The sequence below is a fragment of the Hypanus sabinus genome, chromosome 13, assembly GCF_030144855.1.
Source record: "Hypanus sabinus isolate sHypSab1 chromosome 13, sHypSab1.hap1, whole genome shotgun sequence".
Classification (NCBI taxonomy): domain Eukaryota; kingdom Metazoa; phylum Chordata; class Chondrichthyes; order Myliobatiformes; family Dasyatidae; genus Hypanus; species Hypanus sabinus.
Window position 1 is genome coordinate 86,234,241 of NC_082718.1, and position 24,517 is coordinate 86,258,757.

General features: G+C 43.7%; 1 protein-coding gene across 2 annotated transcripts in view; it reads left to right on the forward strand.

Annotated features, from left to right (window-relative positions):
• The first annotated feature begins 3,776 nt into the window (after positions 1-3,776).
• Positions 3,777-24,517, forward strand: part of thoc5 (THO complex 5) — a 56,735-nt gene continuing 35,994 nt past the window's right edge. The window contains exons 1-7 of one of the 2 annotated variants that reach the window (XM_059988063.1): positions 3,777-3,987; positions 8,005-8,148; positions 10,079-10,192; positions 13,851-13,948; positions 15,392-15,538; positions 17,093-17,207; positions 24,309-24,441. In XM_059988063.1, the coding sequence (XP_059844046.1) occupies positions 3,886-3,987; positions 8,005-8,148; positions 10,079-10,192; positions 13,851-13,948; positions 15,392-15,538; positions 17,093-17,207; positions 24,309-24,441 (853 nt within the window). In that variant the 5' untranslated portion in view covers positions 3,777-3,885. The remainder of the gene's footprint in view (positions 3,988-8,004; positions 8,149-10,078; positions 10,193-13,850; positions 13,949-15,391; positions 15,539-17,092; positions 17,208-24,308; positions 24,442-24,517) is intronic. The other variant, XM_059988064.1, reaches the window with a different exon arrangement.

Sequence of the window (24,517 nt, forward strand, 5' to 3'; positions counted from 1 at the left end):
CATGGCCTGTATTCACTGGATTTCAGAAGAATGAGGGGGGACCTCATTGAAACCTTTCAGATGGTGAAAGGCCTCAATAGAGTGGATTGGAGAGGATGATTCCTATGGTGGAAGAGTCTAAAAGCAGAGGGACACCTCAGAATAGAGGGGCGACCTTTTAGAATGGAGATGAAGAGGGATATCTTTAGCCAGAGAGTGGTGAATCTGTGGAATTCTTTACTACAGGCAGCTGTGGAGGTCAAATCTTTATGTATATTTAAGGCAGAAGTTGATAGATTCTTGACTGGTCAGGGCATGAAAGGATACGGGGAGAAGGCAGGTGATTGGGGCTGAGAGGAAAATTGGATCAGCCATGACAAAATGGTGGAGCAGACTTGATGGGCCAAATGGCCTAATTCTGCTCCCATATCTTATTTTATGGTAAATTGGTCACCCTTTCCACTTGTGATCGCTCGGTGAAAACGGGTGTGTGTGTGTGCATGCCCTCATCTTACCCTTTCTGAAGTTCACAATCAATTCTGATGTTGAGCATATGCTTGTCACCGTGACACCACTCAACCAGCTGATCTTCCCACTCTTGTTCACCTTCTCGTCACCACCTGAAATTCTGCCAACATTAGTTGTGTCAAATAGTAGTTATAGTTCAAGTTCAAGTTTAATTATCATTCAGCTATATATGAATACCCATGAATACAGCCAAACAAAACAGCGTTACTCCGGGGCCAAGGTGCAAAACACATACACAGCACGAAGCACACGTAGTACCTCATAAAGACAAGAAAGTCTGGAAATCCAGAGTAACACACTCAGAACGGTGGGGGATCTCAGCCGGTCAGGCGGCATCTATGGAAATGGATAAACAGTCGACATTTCGGGCCGAGTCCCTCCTTCAAGACAAATAACACAAAAGATAACAAGTAAAATATACAGTCTCAATAAAGGATATATTACAGCCGAAGTCCCTGAGTGACATGACCTGCAGATTGCGGGTGTTATCGGCAACAACAAGCAGCCTCAGCAATCTGCAGACGAACCTGTGCCTGCAGTTCCGTTCAGGACAGAAGCTGCTCGAGCCTGGTGGTACATGGTCTCCAGCTTTGCATTCTTGGCTTAATGGAAGGGGCAGAATGAGAATGACAGGGATGGGAGGGGTCTTTCATTCATCATCATTATGTGCCGTGTTGTTTGATGTGTGTGATCGTGGTCTTTCCATGACCATGATTGTTCTTGGCAAATTTTTCTACAGAAGTGGTTTGCCATAGCCTTCTCCTGGGCAGTGTCTTTACGAGACAGGTGACCACAGCCATTATCAATACTCTCCAGAGATCATCTGCCTGGTGTCAGTGGTCATGCAACCAGGACTTCTGATCTGCACCAACTGCTAATACAACCATCCACTACCTGCTCCCATGGATTCACGTCACCTTGATCAGGGGCTAAGCAGATGCTACACCTTGCCCAAGGGTGACCTGCAGGCTGGCGGAGGGAAGGAACGCCTTTCACCTCCTTTAGTAGAGACGTATCTCCACCCCCACTGCACAGGCCTTTCATTATGACAGCTGACTTAAAATACCTTTGCTGCTCATCAAGGTAAAAGAGATGGAAATGAAATATTCCACACCTACCTGGTCTTTGCACCAGGTCCGATAACTAAACTGGATAAATTCCAGATCCTGGTACCCCTCACTCCACAAAGGTACCTCTTTTCAAGCAGTTCTTTGGGATTAAGGGATCTCAATTACATTCTCGTTCTGCGGGTGACTGAGGAGGTTGAAAAATCCTCCATGGGGTCTGCAGATGCTACGACAGGCGGGGCAGGAAAAGTCTGACAGGGCAGTACGTAAGGTTTTAAGGCAGAGGTAGAGATAAAAATAGATATTAATTTATTTCTGTTTGTGGAATCTCACTGGACATTAAGTATCCTTGCCTTTGCAATATTGAGAAAGTTTCAAAAATTGGTCAGTCAGGCAGCATTTTTGGAGGTGAGGAATAGAGTTAATGTTTCAAAGGCAAGACAAATTGAAAGGGAATAACTCAGAACCAGTACCCAGTTTAATAGCATTGGCATATGTGGTGAGATTTATCTGTGATCAAGTATAGAAAGGACAATAGAATTCAAAGGCAAAAGGAGATGGTAATTAGTTAAGTTACAAAATGGGTCTTGCAGAAACCTCAGTGAGCTAGCAGAATCTAAACAAATACCTGCTAGCTGAAGAAGTAGTGAGCCTGGTTATGATTTGACGTTTCACTGAACACCTACGCTCTGTCCGCCAGAGAAAGCAGGATCTCCCAGTGGTCACACATTTTAATTCCACGTCCCATTCCCATTCTGATATGTTTATCCATGGCCTCCTCTACTGTCAAGATGAAGCCACACTCAGGTTGGAGGAACAACACCTTATATACCGGCTGGGTAGCCTCCAACCTGGTGGCATGAACACTGACTTCTCTAACTTCCGTTAATGCCCCTCCTCCCCTTCTTCCCCATCCCTGACATACTTAGTTGTTTGTTTTTTTCTCTCTCTCTGCCCATCACCCTGCTGGTGCTCCCCCCTCCCCCTTTCTTTCTCCCCAGGCCTCCCGTCCCATGATCCTTTCCCTTCTCCAGCTCTGTATCACTTTCACCAATCACCTTTCCAGCTCTTAGCTTCATCCCACCCCCTCCGGTCTTCTCCTATCGTTTCGCATTTCCCCCTCCCCCCACTACTTTCAAATCTCTTAGTACCTCTCCTTTCAGTTAGTCCTGACAAAGGGTCTCGGCCCAAAACATCGACAGTGCTTCAGACCCTTATAGATGCTGCCTGGCCTGCTGTGTTCCATTAGCATTTTGTGTGTTGTTTGAATTTCCAGCATCTGCAGATTTCCTCGTGTTTGTGGGATTCTCAACCTGAACATCAACCACCCCTCAGTTTCCACAGCCGCTGCTGGACCCACCGAGTTCCTCCAGCAGCTTATTCTGTTGCCCAAGTTTGAGCTGATAATGTCACAACGACAAAACCAAACAGAGAAGTTAACAAGTACGCTCTGAGACTTTCAATTCACTTGGCACCTAACCAGCACTACTCAGGAGGAAGACAGGTCAAACCTGATAATTTGTTTGCAAATAATAACTTCCAGTTTTATGGTTGATTTACATTTTCTTGTAAATGCTGCTTATGTGCCTGTAATACTGCTGTAAATAGGTTTTTAATCACACTTGTGTACAAATTTACTTGTGCATATCACAATTAAGTCAACTGTGACTTGTAAGTTACTTTCCCAGCTGAAAAAAAATTTAATAACTGTTCAATTATTTTAAAGAGATGTTATGACTTACTTTGCCCCAGAACTTTTCCTGGAGTTAACCAAAGCAACTAAACATTTCAATAAGTATGATCCAAAGAACACAACAACATAATTTCACTCTCTCAGTAACAAAACCACAATTTGATTAAGATAAGGGCAGAATCCAGTTCATGAAATTTTAATTACAAACAAAAAAAATGTATTTTTTGCCCGTGCATTGAAATGCAATGTTTCAGCATTTCAAGAGCTCCTCGTCTCTTCTCCAACAGCGCCTCCCGCAGGCGATGGACAGGAAACTCTTCAGCTCTCAGCAGCCGCAGCGCCCCAAGCAGGTGGGGAGGACCAGTCGCCGAACTCCGCGCTCCAGGCAGGTGGGGAGGACCAGTCACCGAACTCCGGCGCCCCAGGCAGGTGGGGAGGAGCAGTCGCCGAACTGCAGCGCCCCCGCCAGGTGGGGAGGAGCAGTCGCCGAACTGCAGCGCCCCCGGCAGGTGGGGGAGGACTCCTCCATTTCCTGACCGTGCGCCCCTCGCCGTCACTGTCCCCTTCCGTCGGAGCCTGAAGCTCTTCCGGGTTGTTGTTTGGAGTCGGCGCCCCGCAATGTCCACGGAATCAGTGAAGAAAAGGAAAACCAAAGTAATCCGGAGCGAGGGCGGCCCCGTGGAGAAGGAACCCAGGAAGGGTCGAGGTGATGGCGACCAGGTGGGCAGTGAGCATGCGGCAGCGGGGCCTGGGGCTCCGGACGGACGGAATCTGCCGGAGAGCGGTAAACGCTGTCCATTCGGTCACAGGCTTCCTTCCATCCTGTCCACCTTCCTTGGGTGCCTCAGGAAATCTAACAGCGTCGTTAAAAATGGCTATTCCTTTGTCCTCTCCCATAGAATTGAACAGTACAGTAGGAGCTCTTCAGCCCACCTTTCAACCTACTCCACGATCAATCTAACCCCCCTCTCCCACACAGCCATAACCCCTTCCCCGTATTATTCTGACACCCTTGTGCCTATCCAAGACTCTTTTAAATGTCCCCAGGGTATCGGTCTCGACCAGCACCTCTGGCATTGCTTTACCGGCATTTAGCATTTTTTAAAAAATGCGCTACCTCTGACATCTCCCCTAAACTGTCTTCCACTCACCTTAAAAGGATGTGATCTGGTGTTAGCCCATTGCCACCCTGGGAAATGTGTACAAGCTGTTCACTCTGTCTAGGTTTTTATTATCTTACAGCTCCATCTAGTCCATGCTGCATCCTGGTATAATGCTCTTCTGCACCTTCTGTAAAACTTTCACATCCTTCCTATAATGAGGCAACTAGAGCTGAACTCTGAAATGTGGTCCAACTAGAGTTTTACAGAGCTGCAGCATTACCTCAATGAAGGACCATACACCATATTCTTTCTTATCCTAATTGGGGTTTGACCTAATTGAAACGTATCAAATGCTGAAAGGTCTCGATGAGTGGATGTGGAGAGGATGTGTCCTATAGTCGGAGACTCTGGAACCAGAGCCCACTTCCTCAAGAGTAGAGGGCTGAACATTTAGAACGGCGATGAGGAATTTCTTTAGCCAGAGAGAGGTGAATCTGTGGAATTCATTGCCACAGGCAGCTGTAGAGGCCAAGCTTTTATGTATATTTAAGGCAAAAGTTGGTAGTATCTTGATTAGTCAGGGCATGAAGGGATACGGGGAGAAGGCAGGAGATTGGAGCTGAGACGATTAATGGATCAGCCATGACGAAAAGGCAGAATAGACTCAATGGGCCAAATGTCCTGATTCTGTTCCTATACCTTATGGTCTTAACCACCCTATCAACTTGCATGGCACTTTGTGGACTTAGATCCTTGTCTTCCTCCACATTGCTAAGAATCCTGGCATTAACTTTGTATACTGCTTTCAAGTTCGATCTCCCAACATGTGTCACTTCACAGTTTTCCATCTTGAACTCCATCCGCCACTTCTCTGCCCTCTCTCTGCATCCTGTCTCAATCTCGTTTTAACCTACAATAACGGCAACACCTCCAACCTTCGTGTCATCTGTTAACATACTTACCCACCCCTCCAATTCCTCATGCAAGTCATTTGTAAAAATCAGAGCAGGGGGTCCGAGAACAGATCCTTGCAGAACACTAGTAGTCACTAGACAGAATATACTACATCTACTCCCACGCTCTGTGTCTTTCAGCCAGCCAGTTTCAAATCCACAGACTTTCTGGACAAGTCAACTGTGGGGAACTTTGTCAAACACCTTACTAAAATAAATATCTACCTCATGCACTGCTTTTATCAGTTTTGCCACCTCCTCAAAAAACTCAATTCTCTTAAGGAGGCATGAGAAGATACTTACTGCCCATTACACCACTGGCATTTAGGGGAGCAATCAAGGTCCTCCATCTCTGGTGGAGTTCAGGGCTTCCTTCATCGTGTCAGTAGCTTCCCGTCAGTTTTCACTACTGTCAGTCACACGAGTCCCAGGTGGAGACTCAGGAATACCATCGCTCTCAGATGTAGAAGTATTCTTCATTGCTGTTTCCGTAACTCTTTTGTTTTACCAATCAGGGTTGTTAGCCCTGAGCTGAACCCCCAAACCTGGAAGACAAGAGGACCTCTCTTCATCTGGCCTCTGCCCTTTGACCTGTTTGGCATGTGGGACCCTTCCAAGAGACAAAGGCATAAAGCCCTGACTCCAGCCAGCATAGCTCTCCAGGTCATTGAGGCACACAAGCCTCCAAACCTAATGGCAAGGCTGTGGTCCTCTTGGAGGATGAGAAGGTACAGGAGTTTAAAGGTGGGATAACAGGCTCAAGAGCATCTTCTTCACTGCTATCTAAACTAATCACCTCTTCCACCTCCCCTTCCTGGGGATGCTGCTGCATTCTCTGAGTCTTAAGTCTGCTTCTCGAAGTTATTATCATCACCTTAGCGTTTCTATTTAAACTGCTTCCGATTGCACTATTGTTTAGCATTTGTTCGCGGTGGGAAACTTTGTCACGTGATGTGAGAAGAATCATCTGCAGCTTAATGTGAAGAAGACTAAGGAGCTGGCGGTGGACCTGAGGAGGGCTCAGGGCCTGGTGACCCCTGTTTCCATCCAAGGGGTCAGTGTGGACATGGTGGAGGATTACAAGTATCTGGGGATACGAATTGACAAAAAACTGGACTGGTCAAAGAACACTAAGGCTGTCTACAAGAAGGATCAGAGCCGTCTCTGTTTCCTGAGGAGACTGAGGTCCTTTAACATCTGCCGGACGATGCTGAGGATGTTCTACGAGTCTGTGGTGGCCAGTGCTATCATGTTTGCTGTTGTGTGCTGGGGCAGCAGGCTGTGGGTAGCAGACACCAACAGAATCAACAAACTGATTCATAAGGCCAGTGATGTTGTGGGGGTGGAACTGGACTCTCTTTTGGCGGTGTTTGAAAAGAGGATGCTGTCCAAGTTGCATGCCATCTTGGACAATGTCTCCCATCCACTCCATAATGTACTGGTTAGGCAGAGGAGTACATTCAGCCAGAGGCTCATTCCACCGAGATGTAACACTGAGCGACATGGGAAGTCATTCCTGCCTGTGGCCATCAAACTTTACAACTCCTCCCTCGGAGTGTCAGACACCCTGAGCCAGTAGGCTGGTCCTGGACTTACTTTCACTTGGAATAATTTACTGATTATTTAATTAATTATAGTTTTATATTGCTATATTTCTACACTATTCTTGGTTGGTGCAACTGTAATGAAACCCAATTTACCTCGGGATCAATAAAGTATGTCTGTCTGTCTGTATTTATTATTAACATTTATACTGTTTACTTTGCGAGCTTCCCACAAGGAAGAATTTTCATGCACACTGGTGAATCTGTCAATAAACTAATCTACTGCTCCTTTTATTTTTAAGCTCTACCCATATGGCCTCATTTGAAGTCTTTTAGGATATCGTCCCTCAATACTACCTCCCCCCAACCCTTCTGCTATAATTTTCAATATTGTCAAAGTTCAAAGTACGTTTATTGTCAACGTACATATACATTATACAACCTTGAGATTTGTCTCCTTAAAGCCAGCCACAAAACAAAAAAACCATAAAAAATGACAAATGTACAGAAAGAGTGAGAATAAAACTGAATTGTGCAAACAATTAAAGTAAGCAAACAGCATCTATAATGAAGATGAGTCCTCAGACACAAAGCCCCGAGCAGGCCCACAGCCTCAGCTCAGTGCATAGTAAACGTCCGGAGCAGGCCAGAACCTCACTCTCAGTGCAGCAAAGTAAATGTCGCAGAGCACCAAGCAGAACTGGCCAGACCGTTGCCTCTGGTCCCAACACCCTACCTTTTTAATTCATCTGGCCCGGCATTTAAATAGTCCAAACACAGGGTTGTTCCTCGCTCTGGATCCTGAGCCCTGGACCCCACGCCACGTTTCAGCCCCTACCCAACCTTTCCAGATCATCTGCAGATTTACTAACCCACAGTCAATTCCTCATCCAAGTCATTTGTAAACATCACACAGAGCAGGTTCCCACAACAGATCCTACAGAACACTATTAAGATCCACAGGGTCAAGCAGCAAGATCTGTCATCTCCGCTGTATAGTATTTAGTACCTGCACGTTGTAAATTCCTGTCAAAAGTTAATGTGTTTATTCAGTTAAATTCATGTGCTCGCCTGCATCAAATCTGTTGTCTCACCAGACACTATTGACTGGAATACTGAAATGCATGTTTGTTTTAGGAGAACCGATCTTATAGTGAGGAAACAGAGGTGGAGACGAGAGACCCTGCCAAAGACTACGATCTCTACAAGAAAACATGTGAAGACCTTCAAAGGTTGATGGCTGAGATTCATGAGCTGAAGAGTAAAGGAGGGAAAGATGCTGTAAGTATCCGGTGGCACTAAGTAAGAATAGTTTTTAAAAATATTGAAGGTCTGCCGGATGTGTGCCTACTATCTGTAGCTCCACATCTTCGACCCTAGACGAGTACAGTTAGTGCTGCTTGTATGAGGGAAGTGGTTTGTGTTCTTATGTAGAGACCTCAAGCATTCGCTGTACCAAGAAGTGCAGGTCCCTCAATTAATCTTGGTTCCTGTGATCAACTGTAATTGTAAGGACAAAGAAATGGAGGTTGATGAGACAGTCTAATGTAGTCAGGTTTACTCTGCGAAGAATGTATTAATTAAGGTGAAGGTAAAAAAAGCAAAAAATTTCCTCTTCAGTCCTGAAGATGGGTCTCAGCCCGAAACATCGACTGTTTACTCTTTTTAATAGATGCTCCCTGACCTACTGAGTTCCTCCAGCATTTTGTGTGTGTTGCTTTGGATTTCCAGCATCTGCAGAATCTCCTGTGTTTAAAAAAAAATATGAAATTGCTGAAACTTGATTTGTGACCTTTTAAGTCAGAATTAAGCAGTCTGATCATTAACCGAGCAGAGCTTGTCAATTTTATCAATGTTGCCTCTAACTTCTTCCCTACCCTTAAATGCACTTGGTCCGTCTCTGGCACTTCCCTCCCCTTTATTGATTTCTCTGCCTCCATCTCTGGAGAGAAACTGTCAAATGACTTCTTTTATAAACCTGCAGATAAACCAGCCATCTGGACTCTACCTCTTCCCACCCTATCTCCTGTAAAGACACTGTTCCCTTTTCTCAGTTTCTTCACCTCTGCCGTATCTGTTCCCAGCACACAACTTTCCATTCCAGGACATCAGAGATGTCTTTCTTCCTTCAAAGAATGGGATTTCCCTTCCTCCACCATTGATGCTGCCCTCACCCGCATCTCTTCCACTTCCTGTACGTCCGTGCTTACCCTATGTTTTCCCACTGCCACAATAGTGATAGACTCCCTCTTGTCCTTACCTACCACCCCGTCAGCCTCTGCGTCCAACGCATTATCTTCCACAGCTTCCACCATCTCCAAAGGGATCCTACCACTAAACACATCTTTACCTCTCCCCCATCCTCCCACGGCTTTCAGCAGGGGTTGCCCCTTCAGTGATTGCCTTGTCCATTCATCCCAACCAAACTGCTTTCCCTACTGTCACTTACCCCTGCAAGCAGCCTGAGTGTTACACCTGCCCATCAATCTCCTCCCTCACCTTCATTCAGGACCCCAAACAGCCCTTCCAGGAGAGGCAGCACTTCACCTGCAAATCTGCTGGGGTCACCTTTGTGGTCCGGTACTCCCGATATGGTCTCCAAAACATTGGTGAGACCCGTCGTAAATTGAGGTACCGCTTTGTTGAGCACCTCTGCACCATCCGCCACAAATAGGACTTACCGGTGGCCAAATATTTTAATTGAAATTCCCATTTCTATTCCATCGTGTCAAACCATGGCTTTCTCTTGTGCCAAGATGAGGCCACCATCAGTGTAGAGGAGCTTACATTCCATCTGGATACCCTCCAACCTCATAGTATGAATATCAATTTCTCCTTCCGATGAACAAAATTTCCCTTCCCTCTGCTTCCTCTATTCCCTACTCAGACCTTTCACTTCTTCTCACCTGCCTATTACTTCCCCCCACCCCCACCCCCGGGATCTCTTCCCCCATCCCATTCTCCGCTCCTGTCAGATTCTTCCTGCTCCAGCCATTGGTCTTTCCCACCCACCTGGCTTCACCTGTCATCTTTCAGCCAGCCTCCTACCCCTCAATTGTTTAATTCAGGCAGTTTCCTCTCTGTTCCCCCCCCCCCCCCACCCAGTCCTGATGAAGGGTCTCTGCTTGAAACTTTGACTATTCTGCCTGGCCTGCTGAGTTCTTCCAGCATTTTGTCTGTGTTGCTTCAGTTCTCGTGTGTTCTTTTGCAGGCAGCAGAGATTGAAGAGCGGCGGATCCAAAGTTGCATTCACTTCATGACTCTAAAGAAGCTAAACCGCTTGGCTCACATCAGATTAAAAAAAGGCCGCGATCAAACACATGAGGTAAATACTGTGAACATGAAGATGGGAAGGAGTGGGACAGAATAAATATCAGTTAATGGGAACGTTTGCTTTATTTTTATAGTGTGTTGCAAAGTTGTCTGTCTGGCCTCTATCGGTCAGAGTTGGCCATGGATGTTGCGTCCCAGCTGAATAGATACACAATAGCAGGCCATTCTAGGTTGGGTATCGAGCAATGAGGAAGGGTTAGTTAACAATCTTGTCGCGCAAAGCCCCTTGGGTAAGAGTGACCATAATATGGTGGAATTCTTCATTAAGTTGGAGAGTGACATAGTTAATTCAGAAACTAAGGTTCTGAACTTAAAGAAGGGTAACTTTGAAGGTATGAGACGTGAATTAGCTAAGATAGACTGGCAAATGATACTTAAAGGGTTGACAGTGGACATGCAATGGCAAGCATTTAAAGATCGCATGGATGAACTACAACAATTGTTCATCCCGGTTTGGCAAAAGAATAAACCAGGGAAGGTAGTGCACCCGTGGCTGACAAGGGAAATTAGGAATAGTATCAAGTCGAAAGAAGAAACATATAAATTAGCAAAAAACAGCGGCACACCTGAGGACTGGGAGAAATTCAGAGACCAGCAGAGGAGGACAAAGGGCTTAATTAGGAAAGGGAAAAAAGATTATGAGAGAAAGCTGGCGGGGAACATAAAATCTGACTGTAAAAGCTTTTATAGATATGTGAAAAGAAGAAGATTGGTCAAGACAAATGTAGGTCCTTTACAGTCAGAAACAGGTGAATTGATCATAGTGAACAAAGACATGGCAGACCAATTGAATAACTACTTTGGTTCTGTCTTCAGTAAGGAGGACATAAATAATCTTCCGGAAATAGTAAGGGACCGAGGGTCTAGTGTGATGGAGGAACTGAGGGAAATACATGTTAGTAGGGAAGTGGTGTTAGGTAAATTGAAGTGATTAAAGGCAGATAAATCCCTAGGGCCAGATGGTCTGCATCCCAGAGTGCTTAAGGAAGTAGCCCAAGAAATAGTGGATGCATTAGTGATAATTTTTCAAAACTCCTTAGATTCTGGATTAGTTCCTGAGGATTGGAGGGTGGCTAATGTAACCTCACTTTTTTAAAAAGGAGTGGGAGGGAGAGAGAAACCAGGGAATTAAAGACCAGTTAGTCTGACATCGGTGGTGGGAAAAATGCTAGAGTTATCAAAAATGTGATAACAGCACATTTGGAAAGAGGTGAAATCATCGGACAAAGTCAGCATGGATTTGTGAAAGGAAAATCATGTCTGGCGAATCTTATAGAATTTTTTGAAGATGTAACTAGTAGAGTGGATAGGGGAGAACCAGTGAATGTGGTATATTTAGATTTTCAAAAGGCTTTTGACAAGGTCCCACACAGGAGATTAGTGTGCAAACTTAAAGCACACGGTATTGTGGGTATGGTATTGATGTGGATAGAGAATTGGTTGGCAGACAGGAAGCAAAGAGTGGGAGTAAATGGGACCTTTTCAGAATGGCAGGCAGTGACTAGTGGGGTACCGCAAGGCTCAGTGCTGGGACCTCAGTTGTTTACAATATAAATGATTTAGACGAGGGAATTAAATGCATCATCTCCAAGTTTGCAGATGACACGAAGCTGGGCGGCAGTGTTAGCTGTGAGGAAGATGCTAAGAGGATGCAGGGTGTCTTGGATAGGTTAGGTGAGTGGGCAAATTCATGGCAGATGCAATTTAATGTGGATAAATGTGAGGTTATACACTTTGGTTGCAAGAAAAGGAAAACAGATTATTATCTGAACAGTGGCAGATTAGGAAAAGGGGAGATGCAACGAGACCTGGGTGTCATTGTACACCAGTCATTGAAGGTGGGCATGCAGGTACAGCAGGCAGTGAAAAAAGCAAATGGTATGTTGGCATTCATAGCAAAAGGATTTGAGTACAGGAGCAGGGAGGTTTTACTGCAGTTGTACAAGGCCTTGGTGAGACTGCACCTAGAATATTGTGTACAGTTTTGGTCCCCTAATCTGAGGAAAGACATTCTTGCCATAGAGGGAGGACAGAGAAGGTTCACCAGATTGATTCCTGGGATGGCAGGACTGTCATATGAAGAAAGACTGGATCGACTAGGCTTATACTCACTGGAATTTAGATTGGGGGGGGATCTTATTGAAACGTATAAAATTCTAAAGGGATTGGACAGGCTAGATGCAGGAAGATTGTTTCCAATGTTGGGGAAGTCCAGAACAAGGGGTCACAGTTTAAGGATAAAGGGGAAGGCTTTTAGGACTGAAATGAGGAAAAACTTCACACAGAGAGTGGTGAATCTGTGGAATTCTCTGCCACAGGAAACAGTTGAGGCCGGTTCATTGGCTATATTTAAAAGGGAGTTAGATAAAAGGGATCGGGGGTATGGAGAGAAAGCAGGCACAGGGTTCTGAGTTGGATGATCAGCCATGATCATACTGAATGGCAGTGCAGGCTCAAAGGGCTGAATGGCCTACTCCTGCACCTATTGTGTATGTTTCTACAAGCCTGGGTAGTATGATATGGAGAGCAAGCTGTTCCCCATGCAGCAAGCTCCCCCTCTCCACACCGCTGATGAGCCCAAAGGAATGGCAAAAACCAATACAGTTTGGCAGGAGTTGCCAGTCAGCACTGTACTCTATATAGGATTGTATTAGGGACTCCAGCTCTGGATTTTTCCCTCAGGGTTTACTCCCGAAGCCTTCCTCGTGAGTGGGTGTAAACGCAAGGCAGCAGAGGTTTAAGATCAGAGTCTCCTTCTACTTGATGAGCTACCAACCATGGCTGACGAGCCCGATCTGCCCGAAGCGACTGGTTTTACGGCGTCAGTAACCTGGCCCTGCCTTTGCCCCTTCTCCTGTCAGTAGACAGTTCTGCTGGGCATAGTAACTAAGCCACATGTTGTTGTCTAAGCCACAACTTGGTTGTCAGAGGCTATTTGAGGTGCACGCTATTGGGGGCATTTATTAGGTAGTGGAAGCTTATCCCCATTACCACCCCTGGCTATAACAACCTTAAGGAACCTGAAAAATTGTATGAAAGTAATTTACTCTTCCATCATATTAATTTCAAGCCAATTTGCTTTGAACCAGTAAAATAGTATCACTCTTCCATACATTTAGGTGTTCTTCTGCCTGGTGTTAACTTACTTAAGTCCAACATCCCTACTGAGGCTTTGGTCCTCTGTCCTGGGCCAGTCTTTGAAGTTGTCTCCAGATGCAGCTTGGTGTCTTCTAAGCAAAGATCCTTCCTCTCCCAGCGATGAGGTCTGTTGGTGTTTCTGTAGCTGTGGGTTTTTATGGGATTGGGTTGCTAGCCCCATGACAAAGAGATGGCAAACCCCCATTGTAAAATCATAAATGCAAAAGATGCTTCAAATCTTGAACAACATACGCAATGTTGGAGAAACTCAGCAAGCCAGCAGCATCTACGGAGGGGAATAAACAGTTGATGTTTTGGGCCGAGACCCTTCATTAGCATTGATCCTGATGAAAGGTCTCAACCCGAAACACCGACTGTTTAGTCCCATCCATAGATGCTGCTTGACTTGCTGAGTTTCTCCAGCATTTTGTCTGCATTGTAAAGTGCTCATTTTTGAAGTAGTAATGTAAATGAGTTTGTTTCGGATATTAGAGGTGCAAGCTGTCTTACAGGCCAAACAGAAGGTGGATGCTCTTCATCTTCAACTTCAGAATCTTCTGTATGAGGTGATGCATCTTCAAAAAGAAATCACAAAGTGCTTGGAATTCAAGTGAGTTTCCCCTTTCATTTCTAATATTCTGGTATTTGGTTTTATTGAATTCGCATAACTTGCTTTAGTGATGTTGTCAATTCTAAGTAAGATATTTAAAATCTGGTAATTAAGTGTGGTATAACAGAAACTGAAGTATTACTTAGTGAATTGGTAACAAATAGCTTCAATTCTATGGTAATCCACTTTATAGAAGAAGAGAAAATTCTGAAAATACCTGGTAGATCAGTCCATATATTTGAAAGAGAGAGAGACACAAAGTTAACATCTTAATTCACTGACTTTCAGTGCATGATCTTGTGTATTTCACCCTTGTTCGGTGTAGTTTAAGACTATTATTAAGCTAGATGATGATAATTGAAACTTTTACAGCCTTGTAAAGTCTGGTACTCCCGAGGCGGCCTCCCCCACGTTGGTGAAACCCATTGTAAATTGTGAAACCACTTCATCGAGCACTTCCGCCTCCATCTGCCACAAGAGGAATTTCACAATGGCCAAAACATTTTAATTCCCATTCCCGTTCCAACGTGTTGGTCCTCAGGGTGGAGGTGCAACACCTTACATTCCATCTGTGTAGCCTTCAACCTGATGGTATGAATATCGATTTCTCCTTCCAGTTAAACAAACACCCCCCCCACCGCCATCTCCTGCTGCCCCTCCCTATTCCACAGTCTGATCTTTTACCTCTTCTCATCTGCCTATTACTTCCCCCTGGGTCCCCTCCTCCTTTTATTCACTCTCCTCTCCTATCAGATTCCTTCTTCACCTATCACCTTCCAGCTGGAGTACTTCCCCTCCCCCTCAACCTTTTTATCCTGGCTTCTTCCCCCTCCTTTTAGAGTCCTGAAGAAGGTTCTGGGACCAAACATTGGCTATTTATTCATTTCTATAGATGCTGCCTGACCTGCTGAGTTGCTCCAGCATTTTGTGTGTGTCGCTTTATACAGTTAAGAGTCACGCATCTGTTACCTATTCCTTTGACAAGGTAATTATGAGCTTTGAATCACTGTGGTGCACAATAATAAAAGTGATCACACAGCTTCATTGGGAATGGAGTTTCAGCTACAGTGTGAGAATCGTGATTTTCCAAATCAGAATCTTGTGTGATTTGTGGGAAACTGGGATGTGGTAGTTTTCCCATGCACCTTCAACCCTGATTTCATTTCCAGTTGGTGCTACACAAGAAGCTTCAGGGATGTGATTCTCCTCTGGGTGGTATACACCAAGATCGTGAATCAGTCTACTGAAGTAGGGAGTTGATAGTTAGAAGTTGCGAATCAACTATACAAGCTACTTGACTTTGATTGCTGTATTTGATGTCAGATGTATTTGTCAGACAGACAGACATACTTCATTGATCCTGAGGGAAATTGAGTAAATTGGAAATGATACATTGTTTTGTGCTTATTTTGAAGTTTTTTAACCACTGGTATTGTCTTTTAGATCGAAACATGAAGAGATTGACTTGGTGAACGTGGACGAATTCTATAAAGATGCTCCAACAGAAATTAGCAAGCCAACTTTAACGATGAATGATCCCCATCAGCAAACTCTATCCCGTTTGGACTGGGAACTTGAACAGCGTAAAAGGTAAGGAACAGTTTCCAGGTAAGAAATCCAGGTTTGATATCATCACAGATTTAGTTTGAAATTCATTCATCTTTCACATGCGTATCAAAAATAGAGTGAAATGTGTCTTTTGTGATAACAACCAACACAATTTAAGGATGTGCTGGGGGTAGGTGGCAATTGTCATCATGCATTCCAGTGCCAACGTAGCAAGCCCACAATGCTCGACAGAACAACACAGAACATACAAGCAACAAAACAGCAACAGCAAAACAAGCCGTGTTCCTTCCTCCCACACACAACCACAGACATGCTCCAACCCCAGGACAGGCCTCCAGTGGATTTGCAGACAAGTTCTCCCCGTTACCACGTGCATTTCTTCCCACAGTCCAAAGACGTACCAGTTGGTAGGTTAGTTGGTCATTGTAATTCTCCTGTGATTATGCTAGGATTAAATTGGGAGATTGCCGGGCAGCATGACTCAAAGAGTCAGAAGGGGCAATTAGGCATTGTATCTCAGTCAGTCAGTCAGTAAGTAAATAAATAAATAAATAAATAGGACCTTTATGCATATTAAGTTTCTTTAATCCATCCTTTATTGTGAATTCTATGACATCCACCATGAAGTTATATTTCTATTTGTTTTTCAGATTCATCTGGCTACCTTTATTCCCTTTATAGAGTTTTTAGTTTATTTTTGTGTTGAATGCTAATCTTACTGCCTTTTATGCCTGCTGGCATTTAGGGCAACAGTGAAGATCCTCCATTTCTGTCTGTCATTGCCCACTCAGGTGTAGAAGGATTCTTCATTGCTGTTTCTGTAACAGTTCTGTTTGACCAGTCAGGGTTGTTAGCCCTGAGCTGACCCCCTTGAACCTGGAGAGCCATTGGACCACTCTTAGGTTGATTTGTACTTGCATGTATGGGCTACGCCATAGGCCTGATTTTCATTTCTGTGTAGGCTCTACGCCGTAACGAGTGTGCGTTGGTGTGTGCCAAAACACTGTTTGGTGGTGGAGTTTTTATGCCACTGTGTTGAGTTTCTTTGTGAGAGACATGGACAAGGAAATGCATTTCAAACATTTTCACATGTTGGCAGGTAGATTTGACGATTTGGTTCATCTATTTTGCATCGGTGAACAGACATGGTGGAGAAGAAGCAACTGGAAATGCGATGCTACCGAGCAGACCAATCACAGTTGTTGCGGTCTGCGTCGCCGCGACACATGAATTACTTTTTTGGGGAGGAGCACATCACCCTATGGCATAGAGTACGTGTTACCTACGGCATAGATGCGACACACAAGTATAAATCAGCCTTTAGCCTGGGCTCTATCCTTTGACATATTTGGCATGTGACCCTATCAAGAGCCAAAGCGTAAAGCCCTGACTCCAGCAAATATAGCTTCCTGAGTCACTGAAGCACACAAGCCTCCAAACCTAGTGGCAAGACTGTGGTCCTATTGGAGGTGAATCCTATTCAGTTAGTCTTAATAGTTCCAAGTTTGTTATCTTTCCACCCTAAGAATATCTGCCTATCTAACTGAGTTTGATTCTTGTTTATTTTTGTTTTAGGTTGGCAGAAAAATACAAAGAATCACTAGCGAATAAGGAGAAAATTATGAAGGACATTGAAATCAAAAAAGAATATTTAAGCAGCCTACAGCCACGACTCAATGCTATTATGCAGGTGAGGAAAAAGCTCTTGCTGAGCTCCATACGAATCAACATTTTTAACAGTACAAGGATAACAGGATTTTTTTTTGCTGGTGAGTGATGATGTACATGTAGTTCAATCCATGTAGAGCCTCCAGCGAAATAAAATCCTGCATGTTTGCTTAATAATAATGAGAAAAGATTGCAGTACAGATATTGTCGTCATCAGTGATTGACAGGCTCCAGCCTTCCTGAAGCTCAAGCTGCATGCTTATAACTTTAGAGTTTTAAGAATTCAGTGTTTTATTGAAATTTACGCCAGACATTTTTAAATCAAATGTTAATTCTGCCACATACATTTCTGAACAATATACCTTAGCTACAAATGCTGTAAGTCAGGAGTTCCCGACCTGGAGTCCACAGAACCCTTGCTTATTGATATTATCCATGGTATAAAAAAAATTTGGGAATCCCTGCTGTAAAGCAACCCTGTACCCAAGACCCTCTTCCACCTGTTTCTGGTTCCATTCTGCCCATCACCCAGATACCTCGGCATATGGGTTTCTTCTCCTTTAGTTTACCTTTCCCACCCCTTCTGGTTCCATCTTCCATTTATCCTTCACTTATCTGCTTCCACCTATCACAGCCCTGTCCTCCTCACCTCTACATACTGGGTATCTTCCCTCTACAATCTTGAACTGACTGCGGTGTCTCAACCCAAAATGGCAGCGGTCCCTTGGCCTCCACAGATGTAGGTGGACCTGCTGTGTTCTTCCAGCAGGTTGTTTTCTAGTTGTCATGCTTATCTTCTAAAAATCGCATGTTACATGTCTACCTATTTAACACTTAACTTTCCAGAAGAGGATTTTCCCCCCTTGCCGGCATTCAAACTAGTGTTTCATATAATTGAGACTAGGCAAGTAACAAACAATGTCATCTACCGTAAATTCCGGACTATAAGCCGCTTCTTTTTTCCCACGCTTTGAACACTGCAGCAACACTGCGGCCTATACTACGGTGCGGCTAATGCATGTTTTTTTTCATGCCGCCACCAAAAACATTTTGCCTCGTAACAGTAGACTGTTATGAATCCCGTAACTGGAGAACTTACCAGCAAAGGTAGAGAGGTCCGTTGAAGTCTGATGTCACTATTTTCAAACGTTTTATTTATAAAGGGACACAAAAGTAGGGTTAATACATACATTCAGATAGTGCACATCATCAACACTCAATCTAAAGCGCGGGTATAGTAATAATCATCATTAAAAAGTGAGCTCTGCTGATGTCTGGGGTTAATAGATTGTCCGTTGGAAATATAAAAGTCACTCAGAAGGCTGTCGGCCTCAGCCCTTTGAAAATCGCTGGGTTTCACGTGGGGCATCCGAGAGAGAGAGATTGGGGGAGAAGAGAAAGAACTTGCCGAGTCTTGATGAATCTTCCGTGAAATCGGGGGAGCGTTGGTTTCCTCGCCCCAATATTAGTTAAAAGCGGTTTTCTGTGATTCCAGCCACAAATTCCAATCCCGGAATCTAACGCACGTGGCTTCCTTCAGAATGGCTTCCCGCTGCTGCGGGACACTCTCGTGTCTTCTTGGTGCGTCTGAGGGGGCTGTCCCCCTGAGACTCTCCTTTATACTTCCTCACGGGGTCGCAGGTGTCAATCAGGTTGGGATGATGCAATCTCTCTCTCAACCAGCCCACCTTGCCCGAGGGCTTTTCACATGGTCTCCATGAGACAATAGTCACTGTCGTCCCGGGTGGAACGTGCAATTTTTCACGTTTCTCTCTCTCTCTCTGACTGGGTCTACTGACCCCCCCTCCCCCCCCTCAACAGGTGCTCTTGCGATTCTCACAAAGGAGGGGGCTGGGATCGTAGCAAGACCAATAAAATTGATGAGTAGTTCACAGAGGTCCAATGAAATTGTACGATAAATCAAGCGCACTTTCACAATTAAATCATTGTAAATCAGTCATTTGTACTCACCCTCATCAACATGGAAAACACTCGAAGAAAAGCATATGATGCAGCTTTTAAGTTAAAGGCGATCAATCTGGCAGTTGAAGAAGGAAATCGAGCTGCTGCACATAATCTTGGCATAAATGAATCGATGGTGAGACGGTGGAGACGCCAGCGTGAAGAACTGAGTCAATGCAAAAAGACGACAAAAGCTTTCAGAGGTAATCATAGCAGATGGCCCGATCTTGAAAACTTTCTTGTAGACTGGGTTAACACACAGAGAGCAGGCGGCCGCGGTGTTTCCACCGTGCAGATCAGACTGAAGGCTAAAGCAATCGCAACCAAAATGAAAATCGAAGATTTTAGAGGTGGGCCATCGTGGTGTTTTAGATTTATGAGACGAAAAGGCCTGTCCTTCAGGGTACGCACGACCCTGTGTCAGCAGCTCCCTTCCGACCACGAGGAACAACTTGCTAACTTCCGCACATTCACTCAAACAAAGATAGCGGAGAATTCCATCGGGCCAGATGATATCGTAAATATGGATGAAGTACCTTTGACGTTTGACCTGCCTCTCACTCGAACTGTTAATAAAAAAGGTGACTCGTCCATCACACTGAAAACAAGTGGCCATGAGAGAACGCATTTTACTTGTGTTCTGAGCTGCACAGCATCCAGACTAAAGCTTCCTCCGATGGTGATTTTTAAGCGGCTGACAGTGCCAAAGGAAAAATTCCCAAAAGAAATCATGGTGAAAGTCAATAAGAAAGGTTGGATGACGGAGAGTCTAATGAAGGATTGGCTGAGAGAGTGCTACGCCAAGCGACCAGGGGGATTTTTTCACAGAAAAAAAGCATTGCTCGTTATGGACAGCATGAGGGCCCATATAACAGATTCAGTGAAAGCTGCCATCAAGAGTACAAACTCAATTCCAGCTGTGATTCCTGGGGGCACCACAAAGTATTTGCAGCCACTGGACATCAGCGTGAACCGGGCATTTAAAGTGGCGCTGCGCGTTGAGTGGGAGGCTTGGATGACGAGCGGCGAGAAATCCTTTACCAAAACAGCACGCATGCGAAGAGCATCTTTAACTCAAGTCTGCCAGTGGATCCTAAATGCGTGGAGCCGTGTCACAACATCCACCATCACCAGCGGGTTTCGAAAGGCTGGACTGCTGCGTGATGAAGAGGACCGCGTGCACTCAAGTGAGCGACAACGAAGAGACTGAAGTGAGTGACGAGATCCTGAGATTGTTCAATTTGGACACTGAAGAAGAGGACTTTGATGGTTTTAGTGCGCAGGAAAAAGATGAAGAAGGCGATCAATAACTTTTGCTGGTAGGCTGCAGTATATATATTTTTTTACCAGTCGTTAGGAGATATTGGAATGTTGTTCGTGCACTGTTCAGTAAAAAAGTATACGCAACGTAATTTGTGTGTTACCGATATGTATGTATATTTAAAAGTAACTGTGTTACAGGCACTGTTCGAAAAAAAGCATTTGCAATATGTATTTGTTTATATTACCATATGGATTTAATTAAAAGTTAAAAAATCCTCACGTGTAATATCTTTGTGTAAATATCTCATATTACAACGTGGGACACCTGCGGCTTAAAATCCGGTGCGGCTTGTTCAAGTACAAAATAGATTTTCTTTCTAAAATTAGAGCGTGCGGCTTTTAATCAGGTGCGCTCTGTAGTCCGGAATCTACGGTAATTTCTCTGAAATAGTCAATTGAATAATATCATTGACTTTATTCAAAGAATGTGAAATCCACTGTTGGTAATAGAGGTAATCTCTATATAGGATTCTGGTCAATTATGTGTGGCAGGAAACAAAACACTGTAACATTAAACATTTTTTGTGTGACTGTATTTTACAAATATCTTATATGGACTTTGTGCTGTGTGTTTGTTGGTGCTGCTTATTGCCCCTTGGCCCCAGAGTAATGCTGTTTCATTTGGTTGTATTCAGGGATGTTCATGTTTGGTTGAATGGCAGTTAAATTTGAACTATGAAGTAGAATACCAAATAATGATTGAAGTGTGTATAATGATTAAGCTAGAAACAGCAATAATACTACAGATTATTTATATATTTTGAAATATCCATTTGAGAATATTACCATTTGCATTTGTAAAATGAGACTTTTACTATAGATTAGCACCTTGTTAAAATCTATCTCAAGCAACAAAGTACAAGATTATCAGCTCTATTTTTAATAGGACAGCAGTTGAGGTGATTTCCACCCCCCCCCCCCCCACCAGATGAATTGGAGAAGATTGCAGCAGCTGGGTGGGGTTCTGAATCATCAACAATAGTGTTGTTTTATAAATTAAATGAAACTTGTGCAGAAATCCCGCAGTAACTCAGTTTTGCAGAGTAATGCTTGTGAATGCCTGAAAGCCCAGGCCAAGACATTCAGCAGCTGTAATATTGTCAACCTTCCAGCAGAAGGTGGCATTGTTTTTATTCATAGCAACCACCGTGATCATTCCAGTGTTACAGGCAGCTTTCGAATCTTGTTTGCTCGTTCTGTAGTATGATTCTGCTCCAGTGTGTGCAGATCTCCAACAGTGTGATTGCTCCTGCAAGTTGGGAGACTGACAGATTGTTTCAAGAATTGCTGGCCAGTCAATAGAGAAAATCAAAAACTAATATGTAATGATGCTAAATCATTTTACGGGGAAACAGTACACGGGATCTCTAGGACCAAAGCAAACAGTTCTGCACAGTGATAAAGGATCAGCATGTAGGAGGGAGAATGAAAATCTGGCTGAGTGATGCCACAACAAAAACTCTCACTCAACGTCAACAAGATCAAGGAGGTGATTATTGGCTTCAGGAGGAAGAAATCAGAGGTCCACGAGCCAGTCCTCATCAGGAGATCAGAGTGGAGAGGGTCAGCAACTTTAAATTGTTCGGTGTTACCATTTCAGAGGATCTGTCATGTGTCCAATTAATTGCAACTAAGTGTAATTACAAAGAAACCACGGCAGCACCTCCTACTTCCTTAGCAGTTTGCAAACATTCAGCATGACATTTAAAACTTTGACAACTTCTATAGATATGTGGTGGAGAGTATATTGACTAGTTGCATCATGGCCTAGGAAGGAAACACCAATGCCGTTGAATAGAAAATCCTACAACAAGCAGTGGATGTGTCCCAATCAATCACCTGTAAAACCATCGCATCTACCAGCAACATCTATAAGGAACGCTGTTGCATTCATCATTAAAGACCCCCACCACCCAGACCATGCTCCCTTCTCACTACTGTCATCAGGAATAAAGTGCAGGAGCCTCAGGACTCACACCACCAGGCCCAGGAACAGTTACTAGCCCGCACCTATCAGGCTCTTGAGCCAGTTTGGATAACTTCATTCAATTTCACTTGCACCATCACTGAACTGTTCCTACAACCAATGGACTCACTTTCAAGGACTCTTCATTTCATGTTCTCGATGTTTATTGCTTATTTGTCTTTTTCCTTTTCTGTATTTGTACAGTTTGTTGACTTTTGTACACTGGTTGTATGCCCAATTGGTGCAGTCTTTTCATTGGATCCGTTATGGTTGTACTGATTTTATTGGGTTTGCAGGGTGGGCAGTGTCCACAATGATTTTTCCTATGAGTTTCTTTGTCCTATACACCTACAGGTGAAGGTAGATTGCAACCAGACTTTTTCTGCTGAATTGACAGTTTGGAGTGTTTGTATTCTGGGAGAGGATGCTGCGCCAAAGCAGCCAGTAATATCTAATGTAAGGATGCTCTCTGAGATGGTGTAGAATTGCATCAGTAGATTCTGGGGAAAGATGGAATTTTACCAAATGCCAAAAAAATAACCTCCCGCCACACTCTGCCTGCATATTCCACTATTCAATAACGCTGATTCTACTTAATTCTATTTTTTCAAGTTAAGATTGCTTTTGGTCTACGTTTATCATTTATTCACAAATCAACTTTGGGAGCTGTGAGCTTTGCTAAAGAAAAACCAACATTTATTGCCCATCCCTCATGTTTTTTGAGCTGAAAGGCTTGCTAAGTCATGCAGAGGAGAGTTAATGGTCAACTGTGCTGGTCAGCAGTCAGATGTAGGGAGATAGAGAATGTCAATGAATCAGATGGATTTTTGTCAGGATTTTCACAGTGGTGTTACTGAGATAAGTAGTGGTGGTTGCAATCGATAACAGGCACAGATCTGAGATCATATCTTCTATGTAAATCACAGTGGACAACAATATTTTTCAAAAGTGTAATTTCCTCAGAATATTATTTTTATTTACAATAGACCTCTGTAAGCTGAACACAATTATAATTTCAGACTACTAGTATCGCATAAGAATTTAGAGAAACAAGAAATTATCTTTTATTGAATGTAATGCATTTAATTGCATAGTGGTGCTTTGCAATAGTCAACTAAGCTAAAAATGTTTTGTTGATGATTTTCATTTGTACTCAGTGTCTGAGGCTTCTTGCTTAAGTGTCTAACAATAAGCAGCCAGTATTGATGGATTCCCTGATACCATTTCTCTTATGACCACCATGTCCTGGTGAAAGCTTCCATCATGCTCGTCACTGCCAGCACCAAGAAATCCAAATGACAATGTAGAAAATGAATCTCAAGTGACATGTTGCACTTCATGGTTTTGTATGTTTGAAGCATGTTGCCAACCAGCTACACATAGTTTGGTGCTCGAGTTGTCAAGAAAATTTTCAACAGTGTCCTTGAATGCCTTGCATGTGATTTTCCCCAGTCTCACTAGAAGTTCTTCAAATTGCTTGTCATTGATGACCTGATTGATCTGTGGACAAACAAAAATGCCTTCCTTAAACTTGGCATCAGTTATTCTGACTAGAATTATGGATTGAAATAACAAATATAGACGATTTCAAAAAAATGGTGCATAATAGAGAAATATCATGGTGACTTTTAAAGTCAGCAGCCCAAAATCCGTAAGATAAACCCCAAAATTATTCAGAAAGCGAAATCTTTGTTGTCTTATGTTATTCCATTGTTCAGTTTTGAATCAACGGGAAATTGAGGCATGTGTAAGATTGTCCAAACCTGCTTGAAAGTATGGTGTGTTGAATGCTCATAAAATTAATGAATTAGTTTTGTACTGTAGGCCTGAGGTTTGAATATCCATTGATAATTTATGTTACTGTCTCAATAGGCATCTTTACCAGTCCAGGAGTATCTTTCCATGCCATTTGATCAAGCTCATAAACAGTATGAAATTGCCAGACACCTGCCTCCTCCACTCTATGTGCTGTATGTACAAGCAAATTCTTACGGACAAGCTTGTGGTAAGTCAAATGTAACATCGATTTGAGTGCTGTGGCATCCCAGAAGTTCAGATTAGTGATGCATATATTCCCCATC